The 23,039-nt window shown below is 35.4% G+C and overlaps 1 protein-coding gene and 1 pseudogene across 1 annotated transcript; one reads left to right on the forward strand and one right to left on the reverse strand.

The window, feature by feature from the left end:
* The first annotated feature begins 6,421 nt into the window (after positions 1 to 6,421).
* On the forward strand, positions 6,422 to 10,294 carry LOC113347812 (annotated as a pseudogene).
* Positions 10,295 to 10,423: 129 nt separating this feature from the next.
* On the reverse strand, positions 10,424 to 13,350 carry LOC113347810 (beta-fructofuranosidase, insoluble isoenzyme CWINV1-like). The gene is made up of 7 exons (XM_026591487.1): positions 13,176 to 13,350; positions 12,793 to 12,811; positions 11,810 to 12,678; positions 11,568 to 11,726; positions 11,078 to 11,316; positions 10,903 to 10,999; positions 10,424 to 10,688 (listed from the first exon to the last, which is right to left on the reverse strand). Exons 3-7 carry the CDS (start codon positions 12,671 to 12,673, stop codon positions 10,509 to 10,511), a joined length of 1,539 nt encoding a protein of 512 aa, XP_026447272.1. The 5' UTR covers positions 12,674 to 12,678; positions 12,793 to 12,811; positions 13,176 to 13,350; the 3' UTR covers positions 10,424 to 10,508.
* Positions 13,351 to 23,039: the final 9,689 nt, after the last annotated feature.

Raw genomic sequence — 23,039 nt, forward strand, 5'->3', positions numbered from 1 at the left:
ACGCACTTATTGAGAAGAGAAATTTAATTCGCTCTCAACTTCTTATAGAAAATGAAGCTGAATTTATCTGGGCTGCTAGGGTTCTGAATGATGATAGGAAAGGTTTAGCCATTAACGTGAGCCTTCAATCTGAACATTCCGCACTGGTTAAAGACATTATTTTCAATCATGAAGGTTATTTGTTGCTCTGTCATAGTTGTCATTTCTTGAGGAAAATACCTTTTTTAACTCTAACTTGCTTATTTGTTCTTCGCAGAGAAAGAGAAGAATTATCTTGGAGAGACTGAAGAATTATAAACACAATTATCTACTCGCAATGCCAAGTATCAGCAGCTAAAGAAGAACTATATCGTCCCCTTTTCAAATAATGGAAAGGATGCCACTCGTGCTCGTGATGATGTTGTTAAGAAAGTCTGCATTGATAATGATATTCCTCTCTCAAAGTATATATTCGCAGACGTTCCCCCAAATGAAGATGTTCCTGATATTGAGGATAGTGAGGAAGAATACGAAGAATATGAAGAAGAAGTGATTCTGAGGCTGAGCAAAATGATGAAGATAATTTAGGAAAAAATTAATCATTTTTTGCTTGCTGTAAATTCTTTTTCTGCCCCTTGTATATCTTCATGTTTGGAATTTCTACTTCAATGTACACCTTTTAAGTATTAGTTTTTGTTCCTTTGATATATGTTTCCCTTGTACACATTTCTCGCATGTGCGTGAGACTATCAGATGGGGTAAATAACATTCTTCTTATGTTTGCATTCCCATTATTTCCTTTGTTAATTGTCGTATACTGATAGGCTAATGAACATAATGCCGTTCTCTGCTTTATTTCTGGTCTTCATCATACGAAGTTATTCGCAGTATAATCATTTTCCTGCAAAATAAAGTTAGCATATATCTTATTTTTCTCATTAGGTCTTATTTTGCCTTCCTAATTAAAGGTCTTATTTTTCCCAAAATTTTCTTTGCTCTTGTGCGACGAAATAGCAGGAAGTCTTTACACTGTAATGTATCGACCCATTAATCTCGCCTTATCTTTTTCTTGTATTATTACCTCTTCAGGTTTCTGATGTGCGTAAATATGACAAGCCTTAATACTCCCGTAAGTAAAAAGCCTCATGACATTTACGTCTTTTGACACAATTCAGCTCCCTAATGGAGGGTGCCGTCCTTATCTCCCCCATGGTTTCCCCTTCAAGGAAGCTTACCTCTACCGGGTTAAGGTTAGCTCCTCTCATCTGGTAATACAACAACCAGTTGATTTCGCATCCTCTTATCCCTCCACCGATAAGGTTTATGGTTACGAGACTGCACCCTAAGTGGGGTATCTTCGGACCGAGTGCATCATAGTCAGGACTTTTCAAGAGTGGCAAGGTACGCTACAGACGCCCCGGGCACTCTTGACTCTTGACTCATCCTTAGGAAAGATCTTATTACCCCAATCTTTCGATTTAGGTGTCTTTCCTGGATGGGCATTTTTCGTTTTTCTCACCCCCAATCTCCATGACTGAAGTTCCAGGGTCGATGTAGTTTTCCCTTGAGTCATGCTTTACCAGGTTTTCTCCGACTAGGACGTGCGATAGGTCTTACTTTTTGCCTCTTGCATTTATGCGAACTATGTTGCACGCCACATTCGGATGCCTAGCCTCCCTAATTAGAGCTTTTATTTCAGTTGCCTTCTATTAAGGTCTTATTATTATGACTTACATTTTCCTTCTCTTGATATGACATCATCATATGCAGACAAAATTTTTCATTCCATTCTTATGCTTGAGTTATACAACTCTAGTACATAGAATTCTTATTAATTTCTCACTCATGAAGAAAAATATTTGTGCCTTTCGTACTATTCACTTTCTTCATTCACCTTTTATATCTCTTTAAGTTCGCATATGCTTCTCAGAACATTACTTCGCATGACTTCATCAGTCTCCACTATGCGAGGAGCTTCGCACATTTCTTGAGAACATAAATCCTTCCTCTGCGTTCTTTCTTCTTCTTTAGAAGTACTCTTTCTGGATCGTTTAATATTATTATTCGCAGAAGGTTCTTCCTCAGTACCCTGCTTATCTGCTTTTCCAATTGTAGACACCACATCCACCATTAATCTTTCACCCCTTTGACTATCTTTAACATTCTTCTTCCAATTTCTTCGTTTTCATTCTCGCTCTTCATACTTGTCAATATCAATTTCCAGACAGTTTCTACCTTCATTAGTATCTCCTTTTATTATTCCAAGACCTTGAGGTAAAGGAAATTTTATGCATTGATGAAATGTCGAAGCCACACCCAAGATACTATGCAGCCATGGTCTCCCAATCAGAGCATTATAAGGTGACTCCACGTCAACAACACAGAATACAATTTCTGTTAGAAGACTTTGTAGAGGAATTAGCATTGTCACTTCTCCCTTTTGCTTATTCGCAACACCATTAAAGCCGTAAATTTTATAAGTTGAAGGAATTAATTCGTCATCTCTTCCACCCATAGTCTTGTATGTATGATAAAAGAGGATATCAACAGAACTTTCAGGATCTATGAGTATTTTGTTTATAGCCCAAGTATTCGCTTCACCATCTTCTACTTTTGCTTTCGGGTTAATCTCTAACCTCACCACTAATGGACATTCATGTGGTTCTCCTGCTCCTGGTGTTTCTTCCGCACCGAATGAAATAGTTTTCTTTTACCAATCGTTAAGTGGTGATACCTTCGCAAGGTTAAAGATCTCTCTTCCATCACTATCTCTAGCATGTGATGTGATTTGTAGATAGTGGTAAAAGTGGTTCGATTCTCAGACTTGTGAAGGATATTAATTAAACTTAAATCCTAATATTAAAATAGAAAAATCACTAAAAATTATAGCAAACTCAATCAAAGATGATATCAATACTAAAAGAAACACTGAGGCTAAGATTCCACTATTTTCCAAGTTCAAAGTGATTAAACCAATACTTATATTTTCTTGCAAATTTCTTGTTTAATTTGATTCTAAAGTATTGCAACAAGTATATTTTCAAAAGTAATAATTGTAAATACCAAGTATGAAGCATCAAAAGTCTTAAAACTGAGCATACTCCATCAAAATAGATGACAATCACTCAAATAAAAATCATATTCAATAATATTTCAAGGCAAATAATAATATAATTATTGCAAATAAAAAGATAAAATAGAATATACCACTTTTTGTTGGAAAAATAGCTTCCTCTATCGCCTCAGCAATGGGGTTTAGCTCCTCATATTAATCATGATCTCAAAATATGTGTTTGCTGCTCAAAAGATGATTAAAAGAGTGAAAAGTAATAACACAGACTGTTTGCAACAGTGTATTGGTGTTGCAAAACAATTGTTATAATGGAACTGTTACAGTAAAACTGTTGCTTTGTCGCTGATTTAAGACTGCCCTAAAATAGGACTGCCCTGAACAGCTTAATGTCTTCAGCAGTTAAACAACAACACTTTTCTGCGACTGTCCGACGAGGGTCAATGTTCTTCAGCTGTTCTTCTTCTTCAACAGCAGCAGCAGCAGAAACAGAGTTTGGTAAAGCTCTGATTGCTTCTTCTCTGGCTCTCCTTAGGTTCCCAAACTCTCGACACCCCTTCAATATGACCCAAGACATCTATTTATATCAAAACTACCGATTAAATCTCTCCCAAATCTTCCAAAATCTCTTTCCTTCTCTTGACGGCCAAGTTGCGACAATTTCTTGTTTTAGGATTTCTACGCGTTTCTGAGCTTTCCTTTTTATTCTAAACTCTTCCCTAGATATCTTTGGGAAGGTTTACAGCGTTTTAATCACTCTAAAATTCCCTAAAACAGGTCACACACGTGACTTTCCATATTTTCTTGTTGTGAGAAAAATCCGTCGTTTGAGCCCATTCTAATCAATTTAAACACCCATATCATATTCCTAGACCCATAATGAGTCTATCCTATGAAAATCAGAGGTTTAATAAACCTCAAACTCGTCTAAATCACGATCACCAAAACTGTTCTTTAACTGCACTATTTTCCCGCCAATTTTCTGGTTTTTGGATGTTGAAGATGGTTTCCCCTTATCCAGAGTAGGGTTGCGATTAGCAGATGCCTGAAAATGGGATGCCCCTTAGTAATTAGGTTACCCCTTATCCAAAGTGAGAGTCCGGATAGCAAATGTCCTCCGGGTGGTTTCCGACAACTTTTCGAGCCAATTTTTTTCCAAAAATGTTTATTAGCCAAAAATACCTACAAATAAATAAAACACCATAATAAGTACAAAAATGAGCCCTAACAATATAACGAATCGAGACAAATCGGACACAAAAATGTGTCTATCACTTGCTCTCTTCAATAAGTTTATAGTCTCGTCCTTCCACCACATCAATACGATCCTGGGGGTTAACAAGGTCTTCCAAACGTTCACGTGGACTTCTTGAATTGTTATAAATCCCCTTGTTTGCCTTTAAAACCGTTCACCGAGATACATGATACTAGTATCGCTTTCCGGATTATAAAAAGCCACTCTTTGATTGGAGATTTCACGAGCATGCACTATATCAAGATGATCTTTAAACACACTAGTAGGCTATGGTTGCCATACCGTTCCAACAATTGTCCTCAGCTCAATTTGTTGGCGAGCTGTAGTAAGGAAGTGTTTAGCACTATCCCTTTGAAACTTCACTAGACTTTCACGCTTAAATATCATCATTGCAGGCCATACATCAAGAGGTACATTTTCTTTGAGAAAAGGCATCAAAGTACGAAAATATATGTAAAACCAATATTCTAAAAGCATCGACATTCCACCCATGTTTTTCCCACCTATTACAATCGCATTCATGCTACTGTACAAGTGACTAAAACAAGCTGAACCCTAGTCATAGTTAACAATTTCTTTCAAATTACGCAAGGAAACGATCCAACATTTGCTTTCTCTTGTAGTGGTACGTGCCAATAAAACTTTTGAAATCACCCATAATAAGAAGTATCGAGTCATAATCTCCCAATTTTCATCATTAATTGCATTCCCCTTAGTATATTTTGTGAGGCAACTAATAGGAAAATCACCTGCCTTCTATCTATAGGCTGAATACCCATGCAAAGGTCCAAAGTAGGCATCATCTAGGTCTTGATTTTCTCTACGATTCCATCTACTTGTAACGACGTGTTTCAATCTTTCACGACCAATTCCAATAGGAATTCCGCTTAAGTGAGCAAAATATAAAGGGGTGAAACTAATTTCAAAGTTTGGGAAATGAAATGAATTGGTGGAATCCCACCACCTCTCTATGATTGCATAAGATAGTTGTTGATCACATCTCTTAATTCTAATTTCAAAAAATCTAGCAAGCCTGGAATTTCGAAGAACTTCCCTAGCTCTTTCATGAATCACCACATGATCATATAAATCCTCAAGGTCCTCCCAATTACTTCTAAACTGAATATCATGGTTTTTATCTAGTGGGTTTATACTTATAGCAACATGTTTCTCATCCCAATCCTTTGAACTCAACATCATATACACATCCATATCCAATATCTGTAAAAAATCATCAAATAAAAACAATATAGTCACACAATGCACTCAAATTGTTTACATAATGTAAACTAAAACATATTAATTCATGGTAATTTCATTATCTCATGGAAATTTCACACAATACACAATGTTCATCATCTAAACCCTAATTTACATGTAAAATTCGACATAGTTAAGTTCACATTGATTATCATTCATCAAACAATCGAGTATTATGCATACAATTAACAATCATATCATCTAAACCCTAACTTTTTATCAAACCATAAAATAAACTCAAATTACAATTCAACTAACCTTTCTTTGAATTCTCAATCAAATTGAGAAATTGAAGTATGCTTAGATTCCTTATTTCGCAAAGAACAAACCCTTTGGAACAATTTCGCTCGTTTGAATCATGGTTTGAGAAATCAAAAAAGGGGATTTTAGAGTTTTCTTCGTTTTTTTTTTCTGTTGAGAAGAAGAACCAGAAGAGAAGAGAATGGTCGAGTGTTTCCTTGGTAAAATAAATTCTTGAGTGCTAATATGAATAGCGTTAGACACTATTGAGAATAGCGTTTTGACCGTTGACGTGGTCAAGCGTTAATCATATTAGCTTTTCTCGGCGCAGTTCTTATTAGCGTTTTACGCTATTTAAAGTAGTGTTCCTGCTACTCCACCACTATATTTACGTTTCCATCCACAATTCTAAATGTTGAGGCGGCGTGGAAGATTGATGGATTCCACAGTAAGACTTGAGAAGAGAGTGTAGAAATAAAATGAGTTCCACTTTTTCATATGCCTCTGTATTCTCTCTCATCAGTCTCAGATAAAAACCTCTTAGATAAAACCCCTAACCCTATAAATCTCCGAAAATTCCCCACAAATTCCACCGGAGATTTAGATCACCCGTAAAAATGGTGTTAGGTTAATTAAGCGGGAGTATCTCCCGTGCTCTTCAAAAGATGAATAGTGAAACTGTAATAGATGAGAAAGCATTGAATGATTGTCTCAATGAAATCACTCGTGCTTTACTAAAAGCTGATGTGCATTTCGATCTTGTGAAAAATCTGAAATTTAATATCAAAAAGATTGTTAATCTTGATGATTTAGCTTCTGGTCATAATAAACGCAGAATCATCCAACAGGTACATAAACCTAAACTCACAAAATTAGAGAGAAAATTAAAACTGATTTTGGTTTTCACTAGGATTTATATGATTTTTGTTCGTCTTCGAAAAGAGAGACAACATTTGTATAGATGATCTTCTTGCATGCGTAGTCTAATTAGAAGATAGCTAGAAACAATGTTAGGATAACATGCATATGTTTCTGACTGAGTATTCTGATAAAGCTTGTGTTATCCTGCAACATTTGCTATGCTATTATAGTTTGCGGTAATAAAAGGTTCTCATCTAACAGGTCCATAATAGAAATTGACCCAAATCCACAAAATTAGAGAGGAATTAAATTCTTGTTCATGTTTACTGTTTTGTTTGAGCAAAAATTGACCTAAATGAGCTATGTGTCCTGCTGCAACTTTTTGCAATGGTGTTCGGTAATGAAAGATTCTCTCTTCTTGTCGGGCAATATCCAATGAGCTATGTAAAATGTTGGATACTGGGAAGCCTTCTTTCATGCCGAAAAAGGGGAAAGCAAGCGTTATAATGTTTGTTGGTTTGCAAGGTAGGGTATCGTTACCCTTTTATCCCTCCCTTGTGTTTTCGCATTAGTGAACTAGTGGATTTACATTCTGTTTCTGATGGTTTTCCCTATCACATTTTTTTTTCCGACAATGGAGGTTCCGGAAAGACAACAATCTGCACGAAATGCGTATTACTATCAGAAGAAAGGTTTCAAACCGGCACTAGTGTGTGCAGATACATTTAGAGCTGGTGCTTTTGATCAGTTGAAGCAAAATGCAACTAAAGCTAAGATCCCGTTTACGGAAGGTTATTGATTTGGATCCTAATCTTGTCCATTTTTCCAACATTATACTCCCTCCTATTCTGGAAAAGAGATACTTTTTCGCTTCCTAAAACGAAAAAGTGATAGTATCTCTTTTCCAGAAACGTAGGTAGTATTTATTATGGCTCAAGTCAGGTACCGTGTTGGATGGAGTGGGTTACAGTCATCCCTGTGCTTGCACACTGCCAATTGTTAGTAGCAGTAGCCAGTGAAGTAGGTTACAATTTGGTGAATTGTCCACTTGCATAACTTCATGAGGTGTTGGTATTATGTCTTACATAGTGCCACCTCCTTATCGAAATCTTTGGATTTCATTGCCAACGGGACATCAGAGATGTGGACCTAAATTACTCTTTGCGTATTTCTTGCTAGTTGTGATACGAGGAGTTATCTAGAAACAACCAATTGTAGTTTCAAACTCGTTTCTTTTTTCTGTTTGAAAATTCTATTCAATTAACTCCTTAATTTTATGTCACTTTCTCATTTGCGTAGTGATTTGGTTTATTATGAACAGCTATATGAAATCAGATCCTGTAAAAATTGCAGTAGAAGGGGTAGAGAGGTTCAAGAAGGAAAACTGTGATCTTATTATTGTAGATACAAGTGGTCGCCATCAGCAGGAAGCTTCTCTATTTGAAGAAATGCATCAGCTGGCTGAATCAACGGTAATTTATATTTACTTTTATTGTCTTCTCTTGTTTTATTTGTCTAATAGGTAAGTGATTTCCAACTGTCTTTTTTAATAATCCAGAAACCAGATCTTGTTATTTTCGTTATGGATAGTAGTATTGGTCAAGCTGCTTTCAGTCAAGCTCAAGCCTTCAACCGAAGTGTTTCAGTTGGTGCTGTTATCGTTACAAAAACTGAGGGTGCAGCAAAGGGAGGTGGTGCGCTTAGTGCGTAAGTGCCACTATATAGCTGTATTTCATTTTAGTCTTTACTGCATTTACTTCTCGAATCAGAGTAACCCTTCTTATTTATATAAGAATTGGATCAGTTTTTGTTATAAAAAAATGTAAGCTTCGTATGATTTTTAGGCTTATATTATCTAACAGAACATTGATACATAAATTATTGCTTAGGGGAATTACTAGGAATTAGTAATGAATTTAGGGAGCCCTATTGTAAGAGCTGTACGTGTTAGGCACCTGCACTAGCATGTCAGCTGGAGTTCTTCCACTTCCATTATCAAGATCTGAATTCAGTTTTCCTTGTTTGGCAGAGTTGCATCCACAAAGAGTCCTTTCATATTCCTTGGGACTGGAGAGCATATGTATGACTTTGAAGTTTTCAATGTTAAGCCCTTTGTCAGCCGTCTATTAGGTATCATTAACACTTTGTTTTCCTGATACACTTTCATGTTTGATATAGTTCGTCGTTCAAAAAGTCTTTTCATGTATTGAACTTTCATTTTCTAGTATTGGAGACTGGTCTGGCTTTATGGAAAAAATCCAAGATGCTGTCCCTGTGGATCAACTATCTAAGCTTCTCCAAAAATTATCTGAAGGAAAATTTTCACTGAGGATTAAGTATCAGCTGTACGAGAACCTACTCAATGTGGGTCCCATTAACCAGGTCTGAGATTTTGTTTCTCTCCTGTATCATATTTGACATTGGCTTCACTTTACTTGTTTTCCTTCATGTGGAGGCATGTGATGTACCTCTGTGATCTTACTGTGGCTTGTTAGATTTTCGCTCTGCTTCCGGTAGATAGTGCAGAATTAAAGCCTAAGGGTGATGAGAGGAAAGTTGGTTAAAAATTAAACGCTACATGACTATGATGGATTCGATGACAAATGAAGGTAGCTCCTTTTGTATAACACTGTTACTTTTTAGTAGTTTATATTTCAGATATGCTGCCTGGAGTGCTTCATAGGGCAATTGTGAATCTTGAAGTGCATGTGCATGACTTTGTTTACTTCAGAGGTATGAATGCTTGCATGTTATCTTGACACGCTTGTGACATCTTACATCAGAGTTGGACAGTACCGACCTAAAATATATGAATGAGTCTCGGATCGTGAGGGTAGCAAGGGGTTCAGGTCGTCAGCTCAGAGATGTGATGGAGATGTTGGAAGAATACAAACGACAAGCAAAGGTCTGGGGCAAGATGCAAGGATTCTTCAAAATACCCAAGAAGGGTGAAAAGAGTGCATTGTCGCGCAACATGAATCCACAACAAATGAGTAAAGTTCTTCCTCCACCGATGCTGAAGCAATTAGGTATTCTCTCATCCATTTTCTTCTCTGAAGTATTTATAGTCTTGTGGGGGAAATGCATCCCACTTGGCCTAAACAGTTGTCAGAGTTCCCAATGTAATTTGAGCACCGAGGGTAACTGGTTCCCTTTGTTGTTATTATGCTTCCTTTCTAACCTAGTGAAGCACATTATTTTAAGACCTTTAACGTATGATCTCTCAACATGAGTTCCCTATAACTATAACACCTTTTTTGCTGAGTCGAACACTTAATCCACATTACTAATCATTTGGAAAACTTATGCAGGTGGCATGATGGGTATGCTTGGCAACATGGGAGGAATGGACCAATAGTTCAACATCCACAACTTCTTGGTAACTCTGTTTTGTTCCATAAACACACAAAGACATATAGAGGGTCTTTTCAAGACCACCAGCTAGGGGCACGAATTAGCGGTATAGTAATTCTGAAATACCAAGTTAGAAAAGATGATTTTTACAGTACGTTTACACTTTTTTCAGTTCAGTTGTGGAGTTCTTTTGTATGCTCATCCGCTACTGTCTTTTAGTTAACTCTTCTTTTCCTCATTTTCCTGAGGTTAATTTGTAAATATCCTACTTTCTTTCATAAGTTTCTTCTTCCAACTCTGCAGATTAAATGGTATTTTGGGCACTTGATGCATATGCCTTTATTCGAATTTGTGCAGCACGAAAACAACTAAAAGTAAGACATAGACTAAATTAGACATTCTTCAAATAAGTAAAATCCTCATAGATAGTGTTATACCAATTACAAAGTGTTTGCTCTTCATTTCGACCATCTTTTTTTCCTTGTGTGCTCAAATAATTTTAGCTTTTCCCATTGTCCAAGCATTGAGATTTGAGATTCTGATACTTTGAGTTCCATTATTGAAAGCATAAAGATGAGTTTCATTATCGATTGCTATCTTTGGGTACACTCTTGCACTTATGCAAACTTTTCCTTCTCCACCAAAGCTTTCCACAACCGAGTGATCTATCTGCAACCCACAAACACATTCATATTGTAGTGTTGTCAAAAGTCTCAAATACAACGGGAACGATACAAAAAGTAGATTTACAAAGGCATAATTGATCCCCAAACATATGAGCTTATTGTAGAAAAAGCCAACAAAGAAAACACTATCACAATGAAGAAAACCAACCAAGCATATAGTGGACGATATTCTCAAAGTAGAAAAAGGGATGACGTACCAAGCTCCTTAGTGAAAGCTTCTCATGGAGAGGATTCACATCAAGAAAAGCTCCATATGTAGTTTTGTCTAGTTCCGGGCTTTCGCTTAAAGAAGACCTGTTTTATTGCATTTTAAATGGCATTTCAGCATAGGTGTAGATATAATGTAAATGAAGATAATGCAAGAACTCTAACCTGCTCTGATCACTGCACATGAGAACCACAAATCTTTTTGGAGCTTTGAATACCCTGAAGAAGATAGCTGTTTGCTCTTCTAAGTTTTTTGATACCAAAACTAAGAAACCAAATGGTCCAAAGCTACCTTTGACTGATGCTCCCTTTTTACTACAAAGTAGTTGTGGATTAACCCAACTTGGGTCCATGATTTCAGCTTTCTCTAACCCTTTTAGATCAAATGATACCTCTACATCCGCCTTTTAGAAAAATAATTTACATTTATTAGGTGGACTTCGTCGATAAGGATTCTTGAAACAGAAATGTTACAAATGTAGAAACTTGGCAATTAAGAGAAAACTATGATAGTTCCATGGAATTAGATGCAATTATACTCAGCCTATAAGATTTGAATTCGAGGAATAACAGAAAATGTTTTGGACTTGTAATGGACAGACGAAAGGAAACGATTTATCAAAAGCATAGCTAGCTAGATAAATAAAAAACTTACTTGAGAGGCTGTTACACCAGAAACTTCAAGTACCGAACCCATTTTAAGCTCTTTATTACCAAAAGTAACCTGCTCTTTACGCAGCTTTTCAATTTCCACAACTGGACATTGCACCAGCTGCTTTTCAGCTTTATCGAGCCAAAGACTCCGAGGAATTTCCTAGGAAACCATCAAGAATTAGAAAGAACATTATATAGTCCATATTCAAGAATAGATGTATCACTTGTTTAAATGATGCTTACCTGAATTCCAGCCCATCCTTTCTTGACATCATCTCCTCGAGCGTCAGATTCATTGATCCAACCCCACAAAATTCTTCTGTTCTTTTCACTATCGAAAAATGTTTTAGAAGCATAAAATTTTCCATAATCATATCTAAGTCCTGCATCACCTTCAACAGATCCATGGTCAGGAATGTACTTGTCCTTGTCATGCAAATACTTTCCGACTGTGTAATAGTCATGTTTCGTGTCATCTAAACTGAGTTTAAGCACATGTTTCACCGTAGAACTTATCACAGAAGTGTCGACACCATTTTTACTACTGTTAAGGTAGACAGGGAAGAAATCCGGACATTCCCACATTCCATTTTTAGTCGCTGAATGAAGCGGATGCTGAGATTTAGTCCAATGAATGAAATCTTTGCTCCTATAAAGAATTGCCAGTCCTCGGTGCCCATTTCTTTTGCTTCCAACAAGCATTCTCCATCTTCCATCATGTCCTTTCCAAGCAGTTGTAGGATCTCTAAATTCACTTGCATTGATTCCATTAACGGGTGTTGGCACCAGTAGAGGATTTTGAGGTATTTTTACCCATTCTGTCAGAAAAACGTCTGATAGATTTTTGGGTACCGCTAAATTCTGTACTTGACGATTTTGGTGGTCTTTTCCAGTGTAAAGAATTACTGGTTTTTCTCCGGGAAGGATTGTAACGGAACCAGACCAACACCCGTTTATATCATATGGTTCTGATGGGTACATGGCGTAAGCATGGTGCATCCAGTTTACGAGATCTATTGAAGTAGCATGAGCCCACACTATATCACCCCAAACTGCTTTTGTTGGATTATATTGGTAGAAGAAATGGTAAATTCCCTTGTAAATCATCGGACCTGCAACAGCGCCATACATCAAAATAAAGCAGACGCAAAACAGTTGAAAACAACGTTAAGATAACCGTTTGCTTAGAATATAACTGAAGATATATAGAAATATATGAAACTCACCATTAGGATCTGGAATTCCCTGGTACAACACAAATTTTCAATTCCATTAGTGGAAGATCATGCAAAAACAAAGCAAAAGAATTATGAGAGTAAGAAAAAGAGAAAAGAAAAGAGAAAGAACAAAAGTGTGATCCTGAATTATAATCCATGACATTCAAACGAAATTCTCAAAAGAATCTAGAAATATGATAAATTTTAAAAAAAAAATCCTCGGTGCAATAATTTCCACCCAATTTTCAAGGGCTAATCGTTGATTAGTGTATGGATCAAAAATAAGTAACACAGTGGAAACAACATCAACTTTCTGATTGGGTGCGACGAATCAGGTCTCACAGTAAAAGATTTTATTAAAGAGTTTCGAACTCAAGCCACTAGTATCTCACTGTAGTACAATAACATCGACGAGTGATACGCTGATAAATACAACAAACTTATGGGAAATCTTTTTCTTTCCAAATTTCATGGTGGATGCCGAAGTAGTCTCTACAAGTTCAACGTCAATCATCGGCAGAGCATCAAATTGTGTCGACAGAGCTTCAGGCCAGAGATTCCATCAAGATTTTGGTGGTACAATCATAATATTAAAAGGCTGCAACAACCTCACATTAAGTTCTTAACCCATCATAAATGGTAAACATTTAATGGACCCATTTGGGGTTTTTAGAGGTCGGTACTAAAAATCTTCATCACATTTTAAATGGTAATTTGGGTAACAGTTCTTGGTCTTTCAAATGGTAATTTGTATAGGAAAAGTGAAATCTAGTAAGGGGTTCCACCGGCTTGCAAAGAATATTTTATTTGATTGGGTAACAGTGTGATCAAAAGGGGTTACCCGTTACCACCGAATATCCAAAGAATTAGAAACCTGTTTCAAATGTCTTGAGACATACATCTGTCTAAGTTCGGCTGAAAAGTTATCAGCCGAACCTTAAATATGCTTCAAAATATGTTTCAAGAATTATCCGGAGGGGTCCAAGTCCAATGACACTGTAAGTTCAAGTTGATCCTCCACTATCTCTATATATTGGAAACAAAAGTTTTCGTTAGTCATAAACGCATTTCAATACGTTTCTACATATAGTGTCTGAGTGTCTACTTGGAATCTCAATTCAACAAGCTGAGATATTACAATAATTCTTTGCCTAGTGAAAAATTTGGAGAGGAAATCCCACCGTTGATGTGAGAATCAAAAACAAGATCAAAGTACGTCTCTAGATGATGAGTTCAAGGAGACATGCTCTAGATTTTTCTGGATGAGAGCTATGTTGTAAAAGGCGCTGGGCGAGGCGAGGCGCCAAGCCCAGCGCCAAGCGCCTAAGACGAGCGCCCAAAATTTAGAAAACAACAGAAATAGGCTTTATATTGGCGCATTGGACGCTTTTGTTCTTAGGCGCTCCTTGGGCGCCTCACGCGCCTTTTACAACATAGGATGAGAGTGTAGGGACTACCTGAGATATTTGATACTACAGCTATTTTAAATGAACAGATGTCTTAAAAGGTATTCATTTTCACTGTTAATAAACAGTAGACAATAATTACACAAAATAATATCTCAGTCGGGCGGACAGCGCAACACTGAAAACCTCAATTCAACTACCACGTCCAACACAGCCACTCATTCTTCAGATGCCTGATCAAATAAGTTGGATTTCAATCAGATCTCGATTCATAGTCAAATCACATTTTCTCTTGGCATTACCCTGCTAGATTCTCTTCAATCTTGACAACAAATGAGGTAGACTCACTCCCTATTTATACTACTTTTATTCTCTGCCCTACTTCATAACAAAATGAGGTAGACCCTGTCTACAGTCTTCAAAATGATCTGTAGAAGGCTAGTACAAGTCGAATCATTGCCGACCTTACGTGAGTCGAATCATCTCCATGAGTTCTATATTCAGGTAATTAAATCTCAATGAGTTCTACTTCTTATCTTGCCTATGGGAGATTAAATTTCGAGCAAATCTTAAAGAAGATAGTACTGAATACGATAGAATAAAGAAAGATCATAACACTCAACTAGAGAGATAATAGTTAGGTCTGGCTTCACAATCCCAATGAAGTCTTTAAGTCGTTAACCTATAATGGTTTTAGGAAAAACCTAGGTTAAAGGAGAATCGACTCTAGTCGCAACTAGTATCACACAGGAGGTGTGGGGATTAGGTTTCCTAGTTGCTAGAGCTCTCCTTTATATAGTATTCAAATCAGGGTTTGCAATCAATGCTACCTTGATAATAAATCATTCAATATTGACCGTTAGATGAAAACCTGATTAGACTCAAGCTAATATCTTTCAACCGTTAGATCGAATTTAGCTTGTTGCACAAAAATGAAAAGTGACTTAATTTAGATATGAGTAACCATACCTAAACGTGTACACTTTGTTGGCTCAACAATAGTTAACCGAAGTTATTCATACGAACACTTTCATATCAACCTTGTTCATCTTAATCATAACTAGTTCAAATGACTCAAATGAAACTAGTTCTAGAGTTGTTCAATTGTTTATATTCTCACAGAAGTATACAAGATACAATTGAAGCATTATCCATTTTGATTCACTCGAATCAATTCATGAAAATTATAGCCACGGTTTGCAAAAGATTGCATTCCTTAGTTTATAAATATATTAATTCATGAACAAACCGATTTTAGAACATAACCTACTCAAGTATGCAAATGGGTACGCATACCTTAAGTAGCCGGACTTGGTATGGCTTGGCAGCATGCGAACGGGTACGCATACTGTCGTACACCACCAAACTTAGTTGAATTCCCGAACTTGAACTTACGTCGGTACGCATAAGGGTATGCATACTAAGTTCCCAGACTTCAACTAACCAACCAGTACGCATACGGGTATGCATACTATGGTTCCCGGACTTGGAATAACTTGCAACAATTAGCATACAAGTACGCATAATGTGCTATATCCAATTCATGGTTAATTGTTCTAAACTCCCATTTCAATCATTAAAATATTCTTAGAAGATGGGAATAGTTGTCTCACACAAACTATTAGCTTCAAAGCAATTTTCAAGTGATCGAATGATCAATATGAAACATTCTGAGTCTAAACCAAATGATTGTCTCACACAAATCGTATAAGATGTTACCAGGCGATTTTCACATGATCATATTTTGAATTTCGTCAAGAATATAAGATGAACTTGGATAACGTGAAATCTTATCAACACATATTTCGAGAAATATGTTAGCGAGTTAAACTCAGCTCAAAATATGAAATATGTATAATTCAAGTCTATATAGTTATACGACTTTTGTCTCAAATAGTATATAAAGTAGATAGACTTTTGAGTGATAGATGAGTTCAAGTCTCCACATACCTTTTGTTAATGAAGTTACACAAGCTCCCCTTAGTAGTTCTTCGTCTTCAATCGATGAACTCTGTGAAGTCTAAAGCTCAACTACACTTTCTATCCTAATATGAGACTTAGCTATAAGTAGACTATAAATCAAGAATTATAGTTTTAGCAACTAAACTTGACAAACAAGCTTAAGATAGCAACGCTTGCGAGTTCGACCGAGCAGTGCTCTAACAAACTCCCCCTTTGTCAATATAAGTGACAAACTATCAATACATATGGATTACAAAATAAATAAACTTTGTAGCTTCTCATACAAATGCTTGATTTCATTGGTTCTTCAACATTACTCGAAATCTTCATCATTTCCAAGTGCTCCAGTGATTCTGAACGTGTTCAACTCAATATCATAGTTGTTGAAGTTCCGTAGCCATAACAATGAGAAAACAATATCTCTTAATCATTATTATACCGTGTCATAGTATTATTACACAACATTAAAGTCCAATTTCATCACAACTTTGACAACAACACTATGGTGATACGTATCACTCCCCTTTAGTCAATACTTCATCTCACAATGAAAACCACTCCCCCTTATACAATGATCCGTAAACCATATGTATTTGTAGTGTGAAGTACACAATAATTCTCCCCATTTTTGTCAATATAAATTGGAAAAGGTACGAAAACTAGTGGGATCATAGTGAAATTCTCATAAAGATACTTCATGACTAAAAGAGAACATATCAACTTGTTTGGATGATTTCACATAGTCGAAACTTAGTGTATTCATCAAGGAGTTTATAAAGATACAAGATAACTCCTACAATATTACACAGCCACGCTCCCACAAAGATTTGGTAATTAAGCACAAGTTAAATTAATAACTCTTCCTCATAAAATGTCATTCCCGAAAGAACAACAGGAGCGACCTTACTTTTACAAGAAAAGAAAGATTTCTTTGGATATTAAAAAATTACATGAAACATGAATTTGTATCCAGAAAACTCAATTAAATTAACCACAAGAGAACCCAAGATTAATTTAATTGGAAATGCTCAACATATGCGAACTTACGGAGCCTCACAGTACTTACACATAGAAGTGGATCAGGGAAAGATCAATACTTCAGAATATTCAAAGATTCATTTTATTTTCATTAATATTTGCATAATGATATTATAGACTTAATCTTTGTTATCAAAAATTCATTCTATTTTCCATTAATATTTGCATAATTACGTATAATAGACTTAACTTTTAACATATATGGGACAATCTTAGTTCACGGACGTAAACACACATATCCCACAACATTATTTGCAATATATAAAACCAATAAAGATTAATACTGCAAAATCATCTTCCAAATAAACTTTACGATTTAAATAAATAAATCCAAAAACATTGCAAGATGAAAATCATTAGCCATAGCTATGTGTACTCACAATAATTGTTATTCCAAACCCCAGTTATCCTTATTAAAACACGATAATAAATTCTCATAAGAAGTTTCCTAGACATTAAGACCTTTGAAGAATTCTTTATCGTCCCCGAACTCCTTGTCGTCAATATCCATTGGAACATAAGGTTCATGAAGAAAGGAGTCAATTTCAACAAACCTTCTTGACTGATGCCAAACCAGGGCCTTATGAATTTCAAGAGTCCTAAAAACAAATGCCTTTATTTGCTGCATCTCCTTTCTTGTTTCCTTCACACCAGAAAATTTCTGAAGATTTGAAGTGTTGGTTTCCTCATATTCCTCATTTTTATTTTCAAGGAACAAGATACCAGAGATTTATCTTTTTCCTTCATGATTGATGGCTTAACAATCATATTAACCTCTTTTCCATCAGAAGTCATAATGCTTGGAGTCTCCATACAAATATGGGCCGGTTTGTGAGAGTAATTTCACAAAGCAAGCTCTACAAGCAAACTTGTGATAACAAGAGTTTTTCAAGTAAGGAAAAGGAACGTAGGGTTATGGAACCTTTATAAAAAGCAGGAAGATTCACGTACGCACAACTCCCAACCCTAAAAAAGGCAGAAATGTCAATTTTAACCATCTTTTAATGAATCAAAACATGGAAACATCTTTTCGATACCAATCTAGGATATGAAATGATCAACCGAAATCCAAAAAAAAAAAGAATAAAAAGTAAAATTCTTTTTTCTTAAGGCCCGAAGATGTTAAGCTCTTGTCTCTTTGGGATCGGGCACTTCAGACAAGAAGCACAACCAACACAATTAAGCTGTGTTGGGATGAACAATAATCTGTCTACCATGACCTTTTTGGAAGGAGTTCCTAAAATCCTCTTTCATAGAATGTATAGACCATTATTTTACTTTAGTGGTCTAACCTTTTTTTTTAGAAATTGACTTCTTTGAAGGAGTTGAGTTTACATACCTCAGATGACTTCTGAACAAGTTTGAGATTGTTTCTTAATCGATTTGCTCTCCGTTGAAGTTTACTGACATATCTTACTTTATGCTTGTACTTGTAACAATTAGAGAGTCCGTGACCCTTAATGGTACAATAAGAACATGTCAAAGTGGAGGATGGTTCAAACACTATAGCGGAACAAGCTGCTAGACAGATTGTAGTGCCTGAAACATTAGAAATAAAATTTCCAGACAGAGAAAAATCTATTTTATCCTCCACAATAGTTGAAGAAGTTTCTCCATGAAAAATATCAAGATTGCTGTGAGTATTACTAAAATTATCAAAATCAATATTTTCGGCAAGCATTCAACACTTGATTTTTCATCTTCATTTGAATCATAGTGATCAGACATTTCATCAAGAGTTGCAGCAAGACCTTTGTTCCCAGTGTATTTTCTACGATTTGGACACTCATTGGAAAAATGACCAAAACCTTTACACTTGAATCTTCGAGGCATATCCTCATCATCAGTATCGACTGTATTCCTATTTTTAGGACGAACCCGGTCATGAGGTTTAATTGATGATCTAGGCTTATCTCTGACGAACCGTTTACTTATCTTCAAAAGAAGATCTCTAAACTGTCTTCTGTGTCTTCAAATCTTCTTAAATCTTCAATAAACACCTGCACACAATCAACTTGAATCTCTTGTGATCAATCACGCACAGAACGGAGTCTGTTAACAATGGATTATCACAAGATGTCTTTATACCTACAAATAGTCTAAAGATCCCCGTCGAAACTTCGATGTAGTTTGAGTGAATATTATATCAGAAGAGAAGATTCTCAAGCATAAACAAACTAGGTGAAATCGAAGTTCAACCACCATTAGTCAATCAAATCAATCGAAAACAAAAGATAAACCACAATTATCTATTTTTCCACCAACGGTAATAATAGAGCTTCTCAATCCCAAAGAAGTCTTTAAACTGCACGGTCGTAAGAGATTTCGCCTAATTAGGTTACTCTCCTCTCCGAATAGGCGGCTTCAACAGTATCAGCACAACTGAGATAGTTTTGCTGTCTCTGAGGATTAGTTTGCTCGAAATGCAATCTTTGATATTTATAGACCAAGGAAGTTTGGACACCAAGGAATTTCCAAAACCGAAAATATTCTCAATATATGCAATATATTCCAGATTCAGTTTCCATAATTCCTGGAAATGCTTTGTCCAAAATAATGACCGAAAATCTCTTAGAAAATCTCTAACTAGCAAATGCACATTACTAATTTTCATTTTCCAAAAATAAAATTAAAAACCTTGAATAAAAGATTCTCAATTTATTTTGTTCGATCCGGGATTTTATTCCTTTAGCTATTAAGGAATAACTTTGAACAGTTAAAGATAAGCATTACTGCACATGTTCAAAGTATGTCGACATCTTTACTTTGTAAGTCCTCTTTCACACTTACAATCTTGAAACCGATTTGCCACACTTCCAAGCAAGTTTAAAATTGTTCATCTAACTAGAGTATAATCATTCATGCTTCGCAGTTTTGTTTTCAATATGCACGACTTGAAAGATACGTTAGGGAATGAAACAGTTCAAGTCAAATATCACTAACCTCAAGTGGAAGGATGATGTTGCCATTGTAGCTCCTTACTTCTTCACTTCTTCAAGTCTTCGCAATACTTGTACCGTCTCATATCATAATACTTTCAATCTAACCTATACGAAGTTGACTCTAGTACATAATCAAGCGACTCTTAAATGAGTTTTGGCTCACTAAAATATGACAACCAAACTTGACATACCAACGCTTGGTAGGTTCAACCGAGCTATGCTCTAACAATACCTCTCTTTGTCAATTTTAGTGACAAAAATCTTACATCATATGGATAAAAAAATTACAAGAACTCATTACACATACGCTTGATTCCCGAATTCAACAACACAATAACCTGTATACATTGAATCCTTAAACGCAGTTGTTGACATTATAATAACAAAGCTAATAATACTCCCCCTAAAGGTAAGATAGGTGGATTTTATCAATCCACACGTCTTTGTTATTCCTTTGTAGTCCATATAACTACAAGTATCATATGATATGCTACTCCCCTGTAGTCTATGCTTTTACTCTTTCGTAGATAAACGTTTAAGCACCAATGTCCTTTCCCTCAGTGATACCAATCAATATAAATCAATACCACTTGTTTACTCCATATATTTATTTCCCTTTTTGTCACAAAATGACAAAGAAACGAAAAAATAAAGGAAAAACTGAACGGATCTTACAAATCTTAATAGACTTGTAACCTATAGAATTAAGCACGAGGGTTCCACACACCATTTTTGATAACCAATATCAAAACCGAAACTACAAAGTAATTTTATTTTGATATGTTACCAAGAAAACAATTGACCTAAGCAATTTTCCCTAATAGTTTAGCAAACCAAAAATCGAGTAAGCACCTAAGTTCCTTTGCTAAACCGATTGTACAAATACAATCGCTTGTTCGATAAGACCAAAATAAAGATAACTCTATTTTTCTCATCAGGTTATAATTATCCATATAACTTAGACCTTTAAATTTTAAACAAGACAAGTACTAGGTTAGTGAACTAGCATTTCTTGTTAAGGCATCCGATTAGACTTGAATAACCGAAACCTCCACTTTGATAAGTCTAACTAAGATCAGAATTAACTTAGTTTATCTTATCCGGAACCGAATTGTACTAAAAAATTCATCCCGTAAACCTTTTCTTTCGTTAAGCCATAAAAAATTCATACAAACCAAATAAATCAACTTGCATAATTATTCACCTCAACCAGAAGCAATTGAAACAACATACACATTAAAGCACCGCAATTGCACAGAAATTTTGTAATCCTAGATAAACAATTGATACCAAACAATAAAGCAAGATAACAATAGTTTTTCTTAACCGGAACCAATTGAATCACACACACATCCATATACAAATAATGGAATAAAACATCAATTGTATCGAAATTTTGTTAAGAAAAAACAATAAATATATGAAATAAAATCGGTCTTTTCTTAAACAGGAAAACAATTAACTAACAAGATTGTTACCTCAAATTTTGCATCCTCTTCTCCAATATGTTTGCATATTCTTCCAGGGAGAATTGATATCGAAATATCATTATGTTGTCATCCTTATGCAAAACAAAAGAATAACAACCATCCTTTACCAGAGAAAGGTTGAAAACTGGTTTTTATCTATTGCAAGCACAAGTTGTAAACCCCGAAACACATATGATTTTATGCTAAACCAAACGATTCACATATTGTGACTTTTTCACATATTGTTTCTCTCAGAACCCCGCATGATCCTTTGATAAAGCCTACCAACATGGGCTAGAACTTAATCCTGCTAAACCAAAAAGTCACACAAACCATAAGGGTTCACAACATTATGATATCGAATATCAAGGTTAGAAAACTCAAACATCCCATAAACATACATAGCAGTAATATAAAGCATTCAAGCACATGCTATGTAAATCAAAAACTATCACAAGTAAAATTATAAATCAAATAATTTTATTCATAATAGAATTAATACAATCATTGAAAGAAATCAAAAATTGATGTCTATTTTTTGTTCAAACAAGAGTTTAAACTTATTCATCCATGTTATCCTCTGTTTCCATGATTTCATCAAGGTTTTCTTCAAACATTTCAATATTGGTGGAGTGAAAACTAATCATTTGAATATCACGAAAATCTTTATAAGATGCCCAGCAAACAACATGAAAAATGATTTCCTTTCGAGCAACGGAGGATAATTCTTTCAGGAGTTCTTTTCTTCCTATCTGTTCAAGAACTCCTTCACATAGGCTTGTAGCCCTTACTTTAGTAAGAGAGGGCATGATTTGGTATGAGCACAAATCAGAACAGATTTTAAATCTCCCTTTATTAGAGGAATCCAAAACACTTTCCACTTCCTGGATACAGTATTCTCCCACAAATTCGTTGTATGATCTCTTATTCTCAGTAAAAAGGATAATATGAATGTTTCTAGTTAATAGGTCATGAAATTTACAAGAGTATATCAAATCAGATACAACATTCTTTAGGTCTTTCATTGTTGAAAACCATAAAGAACCCGAATAAGAATTCGGTTCTTATAAGATTATACTTACTTATAAAAAGAAACTTTTATAAGGAGATTTTTCGGTAATGTTTCTCAAAAGGAATAACTGGAATTACCCTTTTTTTAAACAAATTTCTATAACAACGGAGTGCTTAGGTGCAGAGAAATTTGTTCTTAATTATGTAACAATGTACTATTTTTTACGGTTCTTTCTCTTCCATATCTTGAAATATGATATGTCATCATAATTGAAGAATGGTTCAAAGTGTGTTCCTTTTAAAGGATGAGAGACAAACCTTATCCGTTTAATTTTTTTTTTCTTATGCTCCTTTCTAAATGATTTTGGTATATACTGGGTAAACCAGGAATCAACATAATAGTCATTAACTCTTTTTGTTAAAAGTCG

The sequence above is a fragment of the Papaver somniferum genome, chromosome 2 (genome assembly GCF_003573695.1).
Source record: "Papaver somniferum cultivar HN1 chromosome 2, ASM357369v1, whole genome shotgun sequence".
In the NCBI taxonomy this organism is placed as follows: Eukaryota; Viridiplantae; Streptophyta; class Magnoliopsida; order Ranunculales; family Papaveraceae; genus Papaver; species Papaver somniferum.

Coding starts and splice junctions, on each gene's coding strand:
- LOC113347810 (XM_026591487.1), bottom strand. CDS start 12,673: ATGATTTACAAGGGAATTTACCATTTCTTCTACCAATATAATCCAACA. Junction 11,317..11,567: donor CTGGTGTAACAGCCTCTCAA/GTAAGTTTTTTA, acceptor TTTTTCTAAAAG/GCGGATGTAGAGGTATCATT. Junction 10,689..10,902: donor AGCTTTCACTAAGGAGCTTG/GTACGTCATCCC, acceptor TGTGGGTTGCAG/ATAGATCACTCGGTTGTGGA.